General features: G+C 40.1%; 1 protein-coding gene across 3 annotated transcripts in view; it reads right to left on the bottom strand.

The window, feature by feature from the left end:
• SMG6 (SMG6 nonsense mediated mRNA decay factor) overlaps positions 1–16,612 on the bottom strand; it is a 759,224-nt gene that overhangs the window by 270,163 nt on the left and 472,449 nt on the right. For all 3 annotated transcript variants that reach the window (XM_053706210.1, XM_053706211.1, XM_053706212.1), the window contains exon 13: positions 15,290–15,491. In XM_053706210.1, coding sequence (XP_053562185.1) covers positions 15,290–15,491 — 202 coding nt within the window. The remainder of the gene's footprint in view (positions 1–15,289; positions 15,492–16,612) is intronic.

The following is a 16,612-nucleotide window of genomic DNA, read 5'->3' as shown; positions in this document are numbered from 1 at the left end:
TAATGAAGGAACCACAATTTCTCTAATAATGTTGTTAGAATTCACAACCTTAGGTAAAAATTTAAAAGAAGTTCGCAACACCGCCTTATCCTGATGAAAAATCAGAAAAGGAGACTCACAAGAAAGAGCAGATAATTCAGAAACTCTTCTAGCAGAAGAGATGGCCAAAAGAAACGAAACTTTCCAAGAAAGTAATTTAATGTCCAATGAATGCATAGGTTCAAACGGAGGAGCTTGAAGAGCCCCCAGAACCAAATTCAAACTCCAAGGAGGAGAAATTGACTTAATGACAGGTTTTATACAAACCAAAGCTTGTACAAAACAATGAATATCAGGAAGATTAGCAATCTTTCTGTGAAAAAGAACAGAAAGAGCAGAGATTTGTCCTTTCAAGGAACTTGCAGACAAACCTTTATCCAAACCATCCTGAAGAAACTGTAAAATTCTCGGAATTCTAAAAGAATGCCAGAAAAAATGATGAGAAAGACACCAAGAAATGTAAGTCTTCCAGACTCGATAATATATCTCCCTAGATACAGATTTACGAGCCTGTAACATAGTATTAATCACAGAGTCAGAGAAACCTCTTTGACTAAGAATCAAGCGTTCAATCTCCATACCTTTAAATTTAAGGATTTGAGAACCTGATGGAAAAAAGGACCTTGCGACAGAAGGTCTGGTCTTAACGGAAGAGTCCACGGTTGGCAAGAGGCCATCCGGACAAGATCCGCATACCAAAACCTGTGAGGCCATGCTGGAGCCACCAGCAGAACAAACGAGCATTCCTTCAGAATCTTGGAGATTACTCTTGGAAGAAGAACTAGAGGCGGAAAGATATAGGCAGGATGATACTTCCAAGGAAGTGACAATGCATCCACTGCTTCCGCTTGAGGATCCCTGGATCTGGACAGATACCTGGGAAGTTTCTTGTTTAGATGAGAAGCCATCAGATCTATTTCTGGAAGTCCCCACATTTGAACAATCTGAAGAAATACCTCTGGGTGAAGAGACCATTCGCCCGGATGTAACGTTTGGCGACAGATAATCCGCTTCCCAATTGTCTATACCTGGGATATGAACCGCAGAAACTAGACAGGAGCTGGATTCCGCCCATACCAGTATTCGAGATACTTCTTTCATAGCCAGAGGACTGTGAGTCCCTCCTTGATGATTGATGTATGCCACAGTTGTGACATTGTCTGTCTGAAAACAAATGAACAATTCTCTCTTTAGAAGAGGCCATGACTGAAGAGCTCTGAAAATTGCACGGAGTTCCAAAATATTGATTGGTAATCTCACCTCCTGAGATTCCCAAACCCCTTGTGCTGTCAGAGACCTCCAAACAGCTCCCCAACCTGTCAGACTTGCATCTGTTGAAATTACAGTCCAGGTCGGAAAAACAAAAGAAGCCCCCTGAACTAAACGATGGTGATCTGTCCACCACGTCAGAGAGTGTCGTACAATCGGTTTTAAAGATATTAATTGAGATATCTTTGTGTAATCCCTGCACCACTGGTTCAGCATACAGAGCTGAAGAGGTCGCATGTGAAAACGAGCAAAGGGGATCGCGTCCGATGCAGCAGTCATAAGACCTAGAATTTCCATGCATAAGGCTACCGAAGGGAATGATTGTGATTGAAGGTTTCGACAAGCTGAGATCAATTTTAGACGTCTCTCGTCTGTCAGAGACAGAGTCATGGACGCTGAATCTATCTGGAAACCTAAAAAGGTTACCCTTGTCTGAGGAATCAATGAACTTTTCGGTAAATTGATCCTCCAACCATGATCTTGAAGAAACAACACAAGTCAATTCGTATGAGATTCTGCTAAATGTGAAGACTGAGCAAGTACCAAGATATCGTCCAAATAAGGAAATACCACAATACCCTGTTCTCTGATTACAGACAGTAGGGCACCGAGAACCTTTGTAAAAATTATTGGAGCTGTTGCTAGGCCAAACGACAGAGCCACAAACTGGTAATGCTTGTCCAGGAAAGAGAATCTCAGAAACGGATAGTGATCTGGATGAATCGGAATATGCAGATATGCATCCTGTAAATCTATTGTGGACATATAATGCCCTTGCTGAACAAAAGGCAGGATAGTCCTTATAGTTACCATTTTGAATGTTGGTATCCTTACATAACGATTCAATATTTTTAGATCCAGAACTGGTCTGAAGGAATTCTCCTTCTTTGGTACAATGAAGAGATTTGAATAAAACCCCAGCCCCTGTTCCAGAACTGGAACTGGCATAATTACTCCAGCCAACTCTAGATCTGAAACACATTTCAGAAATGCTTGAGCCTTCGCTGGATTTACTGGGACACGGGAAAGAAAAAATCTCTTTGCAGGAGGCCTTAATGAAGCATTTTCAGCCCCCGCGAGCCTAACAGCCCACAGGGAAAAAAGTCAAATTTAATTTAAGAAAAAAATTGATTGATTCATATGCATTATCCCAAATATGAAACTGACTGTCTGAAATAAGGAACGTTGAACATCCTGAGTCAAGGCAAATAAATGTTTGAATACATATATTTAGAACTTTATATAAAAGTGCCCAACCATAGCTTAGAGTGTCACAGAAAATAAGACTTACTTACCCCAGGACACACATCTACATGTAGTAGAAAGCCAAACCAGTACTGAAACGAGAATCAGTAGAGGTAATGGTATATATAAGAGTATATCGTCGATCTGAAAAGGGAGGTAAGAGATGAATCTCTACGACCGATAACAGAGAACCTATGAAATAGACCCCGTAGAAGGAGATCATTGAATTCAAATAGGCAATACTCTCCTTACATCCCTCTGACATTCACTGCACGCTGAGAGGAAAACCGTGCTCCATCCTGCTGCGGAGCGCATATCAACGTAGAATCTAGCACAAACTTACTTCACCACCTCCATAGGAGGCAAAGTTTGTAAAACTGATTTGTGGGTGTGGTGAGGGGTGTATTTGTAGGCATTTTGAGGTTTGGGAAACTTTGCCCCTCCTGATAGGAATGTATATCCCATACGTCACTAGCTCATGGACTCTTGCTAATTACATGAAAGAAATAGGCCCCTCCCACCATGCACTCAAAGTGAAAGGGCCATAAATAACTACTCCTAGGAGAAATCTAGTCAGCCATGTGGAAAACTAGGCCCCAAATAAAGATTTATCACCCTCAGTAAAAAACGTTCTTTAAATATCATGCAAACGTTTTACATACTAAGCCATAAGAGCAAGTAACATGAATATTACCCTTTACTGCAAGCATGATGCCAGTCGTTTGTTAAATCACTGCAATCAGGCTTACCTTAAATATATCAGGCACTGTCAGCATTTTCTAGACCTTATCTCTCTAGAAAAAAATATACTGCACATACCTCAGAGCAGTTAATTCTGCAGACCTTTCCCCCAGCTGAAGTTTTCCCATACTCTTCAGTTATGTGTGAGAACAGCAGTGGACCTTAGTTAGAACCTGCTAAGATCATCAAAAACCTCAGGCAAAACTCTTCTTCTAATTTCTGCCTGAGGTAAAAACAGTACAACGCCGGTACCGTTTAAAAATAAACTTTTGATTGAAGATAAACTACACTAATTCACCACATCTCTCTTGATACTTCCTTTCTTGTCGAGAGCTGCAAGAGAATGACAGGAGGTGGCAGTTAGGGGAGGAGCTATATAGACAGCTCTGCTGTGGGTGATCCTCTTGCAGCTTCCTGTTGGGAAGGAGAATATCCCACAAGTAATGGATGAATCCGTGGACTGGATACACCTTACAAGAGAAAAAAACTATTTAAATATTTTTACGGTAATAATTTTTCTCCTTCCAATAAAGTACAGCTGAAAAGTTGATTAAAGATTAATGAATAACCTATTAATCTGGAGATAGTTTACTTCCCAATAATTTCATTAATTTCAAAGATCTATCTATGCACATCAAATGAAATATAACCAAATCAGTAATGGTCTAATATAACTGGAAAAATAATCTGAAAAGTTATTATTCTAAAAATAAAAACCATGATTTAAAAATCGGTCTTACTGACTAGAGATTTAAATCAAATTCACCCTAAGAGACTTCCGAAAGACGTAGTAGCCTGTAGACAAAATTGCAATGCCCTGGCTACACCTAGATTGAGTAACAATTTATCTTCTGAAGATTTCAGATTAAGATCTAAAGGAGGGTCAATAATTTCCTGGAAAAAAAGGACTCAGAAGAAAGCACCTTAGGATAAGCAACCCCAACAGTTGGAATACAAGATTATTGTTCCCGTGATGGACAAATGCAATCATCCCCAAAAAAACTGGGTTGGAGAATAACCACCAGGAAAGCAAAATGTTGACCGTCATGTAAGTGGGATTATTAAAAAGAACTGCTACTCCCTATGTGTTACCGGTAATCACAAACCTGAAAGCAAAAAAGGTACCAAAGTACACATACATTGAAGTAGGGGATAATAAATTAGGCTCAACATACTACAATGCAGAAAAAACAGAATTTATGCTTACCTGATAAATTTCTTTCTTTTGCGATGTACCGAGTCCACGGATTCATCCTAACTTGTGGGATATTGTCCTTCCTGACAGGAAGTAGCAAAGAGAGCACCACAGCAGAGCTGTCTATATAGCTCCCCCTTAACGCCACCCCCCAGTCATTCGACCGAAGGCCAAGGAAGAAAAGGAGAAACTATAAGGTGCAGAGGTGACTGAAGTTTACATAAAAAATACTATCTGTCTTGAATAGACAGGGCGGGCAGTGGACTCGGTACATCGCAAAAGAAAGAAATTTATCAGGTAAGCATAAATTTTGTTTTCTTTTGCAAGATGTACCGAGTCCAGGGATTCATCCTAACTTTTGGGATACCAATACCAAAGCTTTAGGACATGGATGAAGGGAGGGACAAGACAGGAACCTAAACAGAAGGCACCACTGCTTGAACAACTTTTCTCCCAAAAATAGCCTCCGAAGAAGCAAAAGTATCAAATTTGGAAAAGGTATGAAGCGAAGACCAAGTCGCAGCCTTACAAATCTGTTCAACAGAAGCATCATTTTTAAAAGCCCATGTGGAAGCCACCGCTCTAGTGGAGTGAGCTGTAACTCTTTCAGGAGGCAGCTGTCCAGCAGTCTCATAAGCCAAACGGATGATGCTTTTCAGCCAAAAGGAAAGAGAGGTAGCCGAAGCCTTTTGACCTCTACGCTTTCCAGCATAAACAAACAAAGAAGATGATTGGCGAAAATCTTTGGTTGCCTGTAAATAAAACTTCAAGGCACGAACCACGTCCTAGTTGTGCAATAGACGGTCCTTCTTAGAAGAAGGATTAGGACACAGAGAAGGAACAACAATTTCCTGATTGATATTCCTGTTAGAAACAACCTTAGGGAGGAACCCAGGTTTGGTACGCAAAACCACCTTATCAGCATGGAAAACAAGATAAGGTGAGTCACATTGTAATGCAGATAGTTCAGAAACTCTTCGAGCTGAAGAGATAGCAACTAGAAACAGAACTTTCCAAGATAGAAGCTTAATATCTATGGAATGCATGGGTTCAAATGGAACCCCCTGAAGTACTTTAAGAACTAAATTGAGACTCCATGGCGGAGCAACAGGTTTAAACACAGGCTTAATTCTAACTAAGCCTGACAAAAAGCCTGAACGTCTGGGACATCTGCCAGACGCTTGTGCAACAGAATAGACAAAGCAGATATCTGTCCCTTTAAGGAACTAGCGGACAATCCTTTCTCCAATCCTTCTTGGAGAAAAGACAAAATTCTAGGAATCCTGATCTTACTCCATGAGTAGCCTTTGGATTCACACCAAAAAAGATATTTACGCCATATCTTATGATAGATCTTCCTGGTAACAGGCTTTCGAGTCTGAATCAAAGTATCTATGACCGACTCAGAGAAACCCCGCTTTGATAAAATCAAGCGTTCAATCTCCAAGCAGTTAGTTGCAGAGAAATTAGATTTGGATGAAAAAAACACAATTTGCAAAAACGGTACTGTACCTTTAAGAGAAAAAAAGGCATACACAAACTGCAAAACAGGTTAAAATTGCTTCAAAAATTCTGAAATTTTAACAGTGTACCCACTAAGCTTTAGAAGGATTGCACCACAAGTAAAATAGCAATAGACCCCCAAATGAAAAAAACGGATTGATAATTGTCTAAAACCGGTTAAAACCCCCTAAAGCACCTTGCCACAGCTCCGCTGTGGCCCTACCTGCCCTTAGGAAGCAATAATATGGGGTTTAAAGCTTCAATTAGTCCCTCAGAATATTTTCAGGACCTCAGGAGAAGTTGCTTGCTGCTTGTAAATGTAGGCCCCGCCCACCTCACTCGATGTTGCTGGGGCCTACACAAAACTAACAAACCCTGCCTGAAAGCTATGTGGGTTATAAACAACCCTCAAGCAAATGTCCCATAAAACAGAAAATGTTACTCCCAGACACAAAAACGTTTGTCCCAAATTCACATAACAAACTGAGTGCCCACAAAAAATTAACCCTTTATGCAAGCTAGTAAAAACCTCTGTTAACACTAGGATTACTGCTTACCCTTCCCCTAATGGGGACACTGTCAGCCTTTCTGAGTTAACACAGTCTCTGCAGAAAATATGACTGAACATACCTCATTGCTGTATAGCAAGAAACCGTTCCTCACACTGAAGTTTTCCTGTACTCCTCAGCTTCTGTGGGAACAGCAGTGGACCTTAGTTACAAATGCTAAGATCATCATCCTCCAGGCAGAAATCTTCATCTATGTCCTGCCTGAGAGCAAATAGTACAACACCGGTACCATTTAAAAATAACAAACACTTGATTGAAGATAAAATAAAACTAACAGTTTAACACCTCTTCTCTTTACACTTCCTGCTTAGAGCCAGCAAAGAGAATGACTGGGGGTGGAGTTAAGGGGGGAGCTATATAGACAGCTCTGCTGTGGTGCTCTCTTTGCTACTTCCTGTCAGGAAGGACAATATCCAACAAGTTAGGATGAATCCGTGGACTCGGTACATCTTGCAAAAGAAATGCCCCAAAACCCACTTCTGTGTACAGTTGACCCTGTGCAAAACTTCTGAACAGAATGTTAACAGCTGTACTGTGTGATGGCTATGGAATACACAAGTGTAACTACTGAAAGCCTGTGGGCTATGTAAGACATATGGGTTACTTAACCTCTACTGTTCTTACCCCGATGGTAGTCCAGAGAGCCCATCCTATACTGTAACTAACAGTAGAGGATATACTGAGGGAGTACATCTTCATGGCCAGAAAGGAGGAGGCTAAAGGAACTATTTCAGTGACAACCGTGGCATTGTGCTTACTACTCACGCAAGAAGATTTACATTGCACAGCCGGTACTCTCCTATGTCCCTCTCTTCCAAGTGTCCCCTTTTGAGGGAAAAATATGATGAATATCCCTATAAATTCTAAATAAAATCCAGAACACCTCCATCTTCACTTTCTACTTGAACAAGGCAAAGAAATACTGGGAGGGTAAGGGAAATAGATGGGATATAAAAACTCGGTGAAGGGTGTCTGCTTCCTCCTGATGGCCAGGTAATGAATTCCCAAAAGTAATGAATTGTGGACTCTCACCATCATAAGAAATAAATAAAAAAAAAAATCTTATTTGCTTTTAGCACTTTAGGAATAGTAAAGTCAAAATTAAAGTTGCATGATTCAGGGAGGGTGCATTTTTAAAAGAACTTTCCAATTTACTTCTATTATCTAATTTGCTTTGTACTCTTGGTATCCTTTGATGAAAAGCATAGTTGGGCTTAGTTGCAGCAGTGCACTACTGGGAGTTAGCTGCTCATTGGTGGCTGCACATATATGCCTGCTGTCATTGGCTCACCCAACATGTTAAGCTAGTTCCTAGCAGTACATTGCTGCTCATTCAACAAAGGAAAATTTGATAATAAAAGTAAACACGAAAGTTGTTAAAAATTGTATGCTCTATCTCAGTGATTTTTAACCTTTTTTTTGCCGTGGCACACTTTTTTACATTAAAAAAATCACACATTGTAGCCTAATACAGCATATATATATATATATATATACACATACACACAAACACACACATACTGTATGTATTGTGCTGTTATGCCATGCCTCCTACAAACTACCCCTGCACTGGGAGTAAAAAACAAGCAAAGTTTAAAAAATATGTCACACTGTTGTCAGTCTGCCGTGGCACACCTGAGGATCTCTCACGGCACACTAGTGTGCCACGGCACACTGGTTGAAAAACACTGCTCTATCTGAAACATGAAAGAAAAATGTTTCATGTTCTTTTAATTACGGTAACTTCTTAAATGGTTGTATATATTATGAAATAATTAGGACCTGCAATCTGGCTAAGCATTACATGAAATATTCAAATATGTTACAGAGGGATTTCTTTTCAGATGTTCCAATATACCATTAAAACAGTTTCTGTCAGTAGCACAGTTTATAGAACCACTCTTCAACAAACTACATCCACTGACAATACTTCAAGGAAAATACAACCTTCCTAGACATAGCACCTTTGCATATCTACAATGCGCCCATTATATGCGCAAACTCCTAGCTGATGGACTCGACTGCACGAATCGCAATCATGTTGACGGCCTGTGCTCACTAGCTACACAAGGAGCACACTCAATCTCACACATTTATGACCTAATCATGCAGAACAAAGCTGATGAAATCACACAACAGATGAGTGACAGTTGGAATGGCCTCCCGAGCATAGATATAGACAAAGAGGTCGTGACTACCAGCTATGAACTGGTGAGACAGGCCACGTTAACATCAGATCTTAGAGAATCACACCTCAAACTCATGCACCGCAGCTATATCACACCCAAACTGTGGGCTAAATGGGTCCCCAACACGAGCAACAGTTGCCCTAAATGTTCCCTACCTGACCCAGACATCCCACACCTTTTCTGGGATTGTCCCAGGATATTGCAATACTGGGCTAAGAAACAATTCTGGATGTCAATAATATGTGGGAGTCGCGTCACCTTAACAAAACGTGACGCCCTCTTTCTAAGAGGCCACACTCAGTCTTCCCCCCCAGGACCGCTTTCTAAACTCATACTCCTAGCTAGGAAACTAATCCTCAAAAATTGGATCTCCCACAAACCTCCACACCTGACCCAACTTACACGACTAGCCCATACCCAAATCTTAAAAGAGCAAGCAGATGTTAAGGGAGACATGGAAAAAGAATTATGTCATTCATGACCAAATGGGAACCATACTTGCTAGACAACAGATCTTAACCCCCTTTCTAAACAGTAACTTTCTAATGACGGAACAATTAAAAGGTCTCTGGTCTATGGACAGGAGAGATCACAGAAATAACTCTTGAAACCTCCAACATCCCACACACCCCCACTCCAACCTTATAATGTAACTGAGGCCATGACACGAAAACAGACATCAGAGCAACTGGCTGGACTCGGAGGCTCTCCCCAGACACTAGACCCTCAGACACAAGCTTGGAGGGTAAGTTTAACACCTTCCCACACAGAAGATCAAATCATAAATAGATTAAAATATGTTTATTACTGTTAGTTAACTATGTTATGTACAGTTTGTATTAAACATGTTTTTTAGTTCCCCTGTTAGGTACCTTAAAATGTTATAACTGCAAGCACCCCAGGCTCAGATTGCACTTGTCAAGCACTGGAAACTAACCTGGCTATCATCAGTCTATTAAGAACCACTCTTGGAAAACACGAGTATCTGGCATATTAGCCTGGAAAAGACAAGCACAATTTCTGGGACAAACCTACCCCATCCCACTCACGCCTTCCCTTCCTTTCCCTTCCCACAAATCCCTCCCTTCCTAGTTCTCCCCTCCTCCCCCCCCTTCCTCCCTCCTCCTTCAGTTTAATTATAAAATGTTAAAAACTGTTCAGGGAAAAGATCTATGCATATTGACTTTGCACCTGTCTATCAAACTTATCTTACCCAAGTGTGTGTACATGTTACTGAATCAAATCGTATTTATTATGTATCTCTGCGTGAAATTGGATAAAGAAATTAAAAAAAACAACAACAACAAAAAAACAGTTTCTGAACACAAATGATCCAACAATTAAAACAGAATAATTGAACCATTTCTTTAAAAGGACACTGAACCCAAATTTTTTCTTTCATGATTCAGATAGAGCATGCAATTTTAAGCAACTTTCTAATTTACTCCTATTATCAATTTTTCTTTATTCTTTTGCTATCTTTCTTTGAAAATGAAGGCATCTAAGCTTTTTTTTGTTCAGAACTGCGGACAGCACTTTTTTTGGAGGATGAATTTATCCACCAATCAGCAATGAGCAAGAACAACCCAGGTTGTTCACCAAAAATGGGCCGGCATCTAAACGTACATTCTTGCATTTAAAATAAATATATCAAAAGAATGAAGAACATTTGCTAATAGGAATAAAAAAGAAAGTTGCTTAAAATTGCATTCTCTATCTGAATCACAAATGAAAAAAATGTGGGTTCAGTATCCCTTTAAACTAGAGTTCTTTAAATAGTCTTCAATCAGAAAAATCACACTGCAGATCTGTATCCTCATTTGTTCTGGAGCAATCAAATAAAAGCAATGGAGCTATTAACAATTTTAGCTATACCAGTAATTGGTTTCTTGCTCAACTTAGAAAATCTGGAAAGAATATCACAATTAACTGTAAAACCCACGGTACTCCCGCACTCTGTTTTTTCCACTCCAATACTATGATGAGGCTAGCAGACCCATGAGAGATATGCTTGAAATCACCCACACTGGCAGCAAGTGAAGAAAAGCTATAGTATAGTATAATGAATATAGTCAACAGAACACTGCAAACGATCATTGCATGAAAATGAGAAACAAGTAGCATTACCCATAGTCCAGCCTACAGGGCATCACATGCATACATACAGCTACAAACAGACAAAAAAAGTTAGATGTTGGCAAAGTGTTAGCTACAGCATGAAGATAATCATGGTTTGCATTGGCTACAAGGGACAGAGAAGCTCATAGGAAAGATTACTGAAGCTGACTAAATGTCTTCATTCTAAAATGTTTAATCAGCAAACATCAAAGTCTGCTCTCCACTATTATTCTGCCTAATAAAGGAGAGATGCATTTAAGTCTGGGCCAGTAATGAAAGAGCTGAGAAGGGGGCCTGGTGTTGGCAAGCAGCTGCCTTGTGGTCTGCTAACAGACTGAGCGAAGCTTCTGCCAGGGTAACAAGAGCTGGCCTGGGAGCCAGAGCTAAATCCTAACACTAACAAGTAGCCCAGAAGCAGCAATGCAAGAAGAGATGTGAGTTTTTTTTTCTTGCTTCCTAAGCAAGGGGTTTAAGGGAGGGTAAAACAAAGTAAATAAGAGTATTACACTGGCAAAAATGTTAAGCACAAAAGAGAACATTTGTTGCTCAATGTGAGTTTGTTTACAAAGGTTTCCTAAATAAGTTTCTTACTAATTATCCCTCCAAATGTTTAACAGAGAGCATAGAAGACACTGTCACTGTACGGTAACACAAGGTTAGCAGACAGCTATTTCTAATGAAGGCTGGCGGGGAACCTGCAGGCACCGGGCAAGAAGAGGCAGACACCTCACACCTGGCTAAGAACTGACGATAAACTGGAGGCCAGCCAATACAAGCTGGCAGTGTACCAGCTACAGCGGACATTAATAAGGGAAGATGTCACTCTCAGGTTGCAGACTGCTTCTGTCATCCCCCAAGGCAGGGAATTACCTGTGATATGGTGCCTCTCTGTCCCCTCCCACTAAAGGTGGTGGAGAAAAGCAATTCTTAGAAATAGTATTCAATCCAAGCAGAAAAATGTTTTCACACTCACTTAGCTACAGGTCACACAAATGATTTAAAGACCAATCTACTCATTTGTAAAGCTTATAAATAGACCAGGAGACGCTGCCTTGCATTTCACAGGCTGAGGACAAACAATGAAAAGCATATTTATAAGAACAAGGGGAGGGGGAAGGGAAATATACGATTTTCATGTAGAAAGGCTACCACTGCAGACAAACAACAATATAAAAAGAATTGTAAGAAATCACTATTACATTAGGTTTTCAGCCGAAGATTCATTATACAAAGTTTTTCAACCTTGAATGTTCTGTCTAGTGTCAAGGATGCATGGACAACCACTGGAGGAAATTCACATCTGTTTAAGAATTGCAGCAAGCAATGCAATATGAGAGTATATTATCATTTTTAATTTATTAAAATAATGTAATTAGTGTTTGATCAGCTTCAGATATTTGACAGCACAGCTATGAAAGGCAATGCATTTTTTTATTTCTAGTACAGGCCTTTAGGACAGCATTTGCCTGTAAGGTGAGGGAACAGACTCGATTTCCCACAGCTGCTGATTCTGGCAGGTTGAAGGCTGGAAACTGGAGGGAAGTACAGTGAGTTGTGTCTGTTGGAACTTGTTACAAAAGCAACGCTAAAGAAGAATCTATGGTGCTGGGTCTGATGGATTCGTGCGACGAGCCTCAACCGGCTGCTGTGTGCAAAGAGATGTGTGGCTGTGAAAGCTATGCTCTCAGGCCTAGCTCACATTCCTCTTACCCCCCTCTGCTGTTTTTTTTTTTTTCCTGGAGCACTTTCTTGGGTTCAGGTGGCTTCAGATCACTTTGTACCTGCACAGACAGGCCTTCATTTCTTCAGGGAAGAGTGGGTATCATAAAGGGAAGGATAATCAAAACTTACTCATATGATATTTTTTGCCTGTATACCACACGTTGCATGTTTGGCAGCCGCTTAATGAACCTTTGGGAATGTCAGCATACTGCTCATATAACCTGTGCTACTTTGGTGCACATGAAAAACAAAAACAATGACAAATTTCCCATGGTTCCTTTTTCTATTGAGCATCAATAAAATAGAATAAAAAAAAACTTAACACATATAGGTGTGATTGTTTATGTTTGTTAAAGGGAAAGTAAAGTCATAATTAGACATGCATGATTTGGACAGAACATACACTTTATAACAACTTTCCAATTAACTTCTATTATTTAATTTGCTTCCTTCTCTTGTTATCCTTTGCTGAAAAGTTTATCTAGGAAAGCTCAGGAGCAGCAAAGAACCTAGGTCCTAGCTGCTGATTGGTGGCTGCATATATATACACTGATTGTCATTGGCTCACCCATGTGTTTAGTTCAAAACCAGTAGTGCATTGCTGCTCCTTCAACAAAGCATACAAAGAGAATGAAGCAAATATGATAATAGAAGTAAACTGGAAAGTTGTTTAAAATTGTATGTTCTCCCTAAATCATGAAAGAAATGTCACTTTAATAAAAGAAAAAAAAAATTACAAGAAAAATACTAAGCTGCCAATATATTAACCTCCTGACTAGCAGAGAGGATATGACAACTATCTACAGCCCTATATGGGAGCTGGGGGTCATGCCCATACCTTTGCGACATTAAGCATGTAAATGAGTGAGCAAAAATGCACTCTCTGCCCTGAGACATCATTTTCCCTTCGCCCCTTATTTTGCTTTTCGGAAGTGGTGTCTCACCCCATAAGCTGAGGTATTAATCACAGCGCGTCTGGTTTTAATCCACACACTCCTAGTCCTGAACGGATGGTTATCTGGGGAAGGAGTATTCCCCTTAATCTGACTCCACAGCCAAAAAAGCTGAAAATGAAAAAAACAGATCTGAGCAGCAGTCAAGCAGTTTGCTCGGTCAGACGCTGCCTCAGGGAGATCCTTCTGCAGCTTTGCTTTTTTTTTAAAACAAAATATTGACTTTAACAAGCAAGTACTGAGGCCACTGGTTACAATACAAAAAAAAGTTCCTCCCAAAGAAAGAAACAGGCAAATGCAGTTCAAAAATTGTTCTGGTCAGAAGTAGAAAACCCTGTTAATAGATTATTTCTATTGATGCATCCCCATAATAATGATCTGTTTGGGATTTCCCCCCTACTTTCTATGATACAGACACGTTTGTTTATATTTTCCGCGAGTTTCAGATGCAATATACAGGTCACAACCGTACCACATGCATTATGACAACATATTCAACAAGTATGCAAACACTGAGAAGTGTATAACATTGTACGACATTATGGGATATCCCCAAAATGGAGACAAGATATGAGTTTCCATATATGCTAGGCTGTACTGTAGATCTTTTTCTGACAAACGTCAGTTATGTCTATTTCAACTCCCATTGCATCATGTGACAGCGATCAGTCAATCACAAATGCACAAACGTATGTTCTGTGAATTCTTGCACATGCTCAATGGGAGCTGGTGACCCAAAAAAGTGTAAATATAAAACGATTGTGCACATTTTGTTAATGGATGCAAATTGGAAAGTTGTGTAAAATTGCTGCTCTATCTGAATCATTAAGTTTAATTTTGACTTGAGTGTCCCTTTAACATTATCAAGACCAGAAGCATTGTATTACAGTTTTCATTTCCTTTCACTACATATGTATGGAGATACAGAAGACAAGAACACAAATAACACAATATGTTGGACAACTGACATTAGTTCTGGAGATGGCATTGTGACCTATGAGCAATATGGCACCAATGAATTCCCTTCTCAAGCACACAGTGGAAAATCTCATCAGAATGTGTTTATTCTAAATGAAAATATGAGGTGCCAATCCCAGCTGGTCCTATAATGCTAAAACACTACACCAAACAGCAGATTCAGTCAGTCTGACACGTGAGGGAATAAGATGATTTTTTTAAGAAAGCTTTCCGTGAGTTCACACACAGTTTCTGCTTCTCTCTAGTCAGCTATTTATCACTTTCCTCTTGGAAAAAAAAGAGAAAGGAAAAAAAAGCCCTGGCAGATATCCTGGATGAGAGTTCTGTGGTGGATGAAGAGGGTGAGTGGGGGGGCACGCTATGCATGATGCAAACCATTTGGAGCTAAGTGAGAATGTTGCCAATACAAGCTTCAAATAAGTAAGGAAGTAACGGGACATACAGCAAGCCAGAAATTAGATACACACAATTCACAGAGGCACATAGGTCACACATACTTACACAAACAGCACACACACAAAAAGGATAAAGTGAACATAAGTACATGCGCACACATACGGCACACAATCCGAAACACAGATCTTTTTTTCCTCTCATGACACAGAGTTGGATGTCAGCAGTTAAAAGGTCGGTATTTTCCTCTAACACTACACTCAATGACTTATTTGCACAGAGAAAACTTATAAAGACAGAAAGAGGGCATACAATGGGAGCTTAAGATGACAACTGGATGAAAAGAGGGGAGAGGGTATTTGTCCTAGCACTGACCTTGTCTGAGGTCTTCTCCACGTAGCATGGGTCCTGAGGGGCAGCAAGAAGTGGGACAAAGCCAGAAAGGAGCCGGTCTTCTTCCAGGATAAGCAGTGAAAGGTCATCATCAGGATCTTTATAAAGGGGAATCTCAGAATGATTCACAGAGGTCAATGTGTTACAGAACTCTGCAAGCACCCACCACACATCTAATGCAGGCCTGTGAAAAATGAGAAACCGGTCACAACTTTTTTTTCTTTTTTAAAATCTCTCTAGCATTAAAAATCACTAGTAACACACCTATTTACAGACTCGCTGAATGCTATTTATTACCAAACAAAGAAAGCACAAATGTTAAATGACTAATGCTTACAGTAGTACTTTTTGGGATGGAAGTAGTTTCTACTCCCTAGCTTGTCCTATTTTTATTTTGTGTGCTGAAATGTTTTATGGAGAGTGTTTAAAATATCCTGCTGCCCAGGGGCTAGCTGTTAATGTTAGTATAGTACAGACAATGTACTGTTATCACTGGATTTAACAATTCTGCAGCCAACAAATAAGCAATAACTGAATACAGAGAGACAAAAAAAGGAAAGGAGGCATCTTACTAAAAATTGGATCAATGTATAGATGATCAGGCAAATAAAAAAAAGTAAAGATTAGGATGTAGAAAATGATATGCACTCTCATCAAAGATAGATGATATTGTACTACCACACAAAAAGGAAACAGATACCAGAGTCTGTAGAGAACTATGAATTACTAGACATGAGGGACTGTAATGAGGTAAGAAAAACTCAATGAACACAGAAAGCCAATCCGATTAATGTAATGGCAAACAGCCCATTACACAGAAAAGCAAAGAAATCAATGTAATTGAGAAGTGGGGAGGGGGGGTTCCAGGTGCTAGATCTCTTGTCTTATTTGGCAAAAGTTCTGCACCAGGAAACGCCCGCTGATATAAAACATCTTACCACTGAGCATGTGATGGAAATCATAGAGAACACTGTGTACCACTGACCTATAATCTCCCCATCACCACCAGAGCAACAAAATGAGCCCATGCTTGAGTCATGTATAGTCAATAGGGAGCATCTCCTGGTCCTTGAGAAATCTGTCAGAAATGTGCCAGGAAAAAAGTGGGGGGGAAAAAATACAAACGCGGACCTGTGAGGTAATGGGAACAGTATGGGCTCTGCAAAGACAGTGTTTAAATAGTTAAAATGACTGAACTTGACATAACCCCAGGAAAGATCCTGTTCTGCCCCTCAGGTCTGACAGATATCAGAGCGAAGCAAGCACCGGATACAAGAGGAGAGGGGGGCACAGGGCCTCTAGGGA

Source organism: Bombina bombina, chromosome 3, assembly GCF_027579735.1.
Source record: "Bombina bombina isolate aBomBom1 chromosome 3, aBomBom1.pri, whole genome shotgun sequence".
In the NCBI taxonomy this organism is placed as follows: Eukaryota; Metazoa; Chordata; class Amphibia; order Anura; family Bombinatoridae; genus Bombina; species Bombina bombina.
Note: the sequence above shows the minus strand (reverse complement) of the source record. Positions and strands in the feature narration are given on the sequence as shown.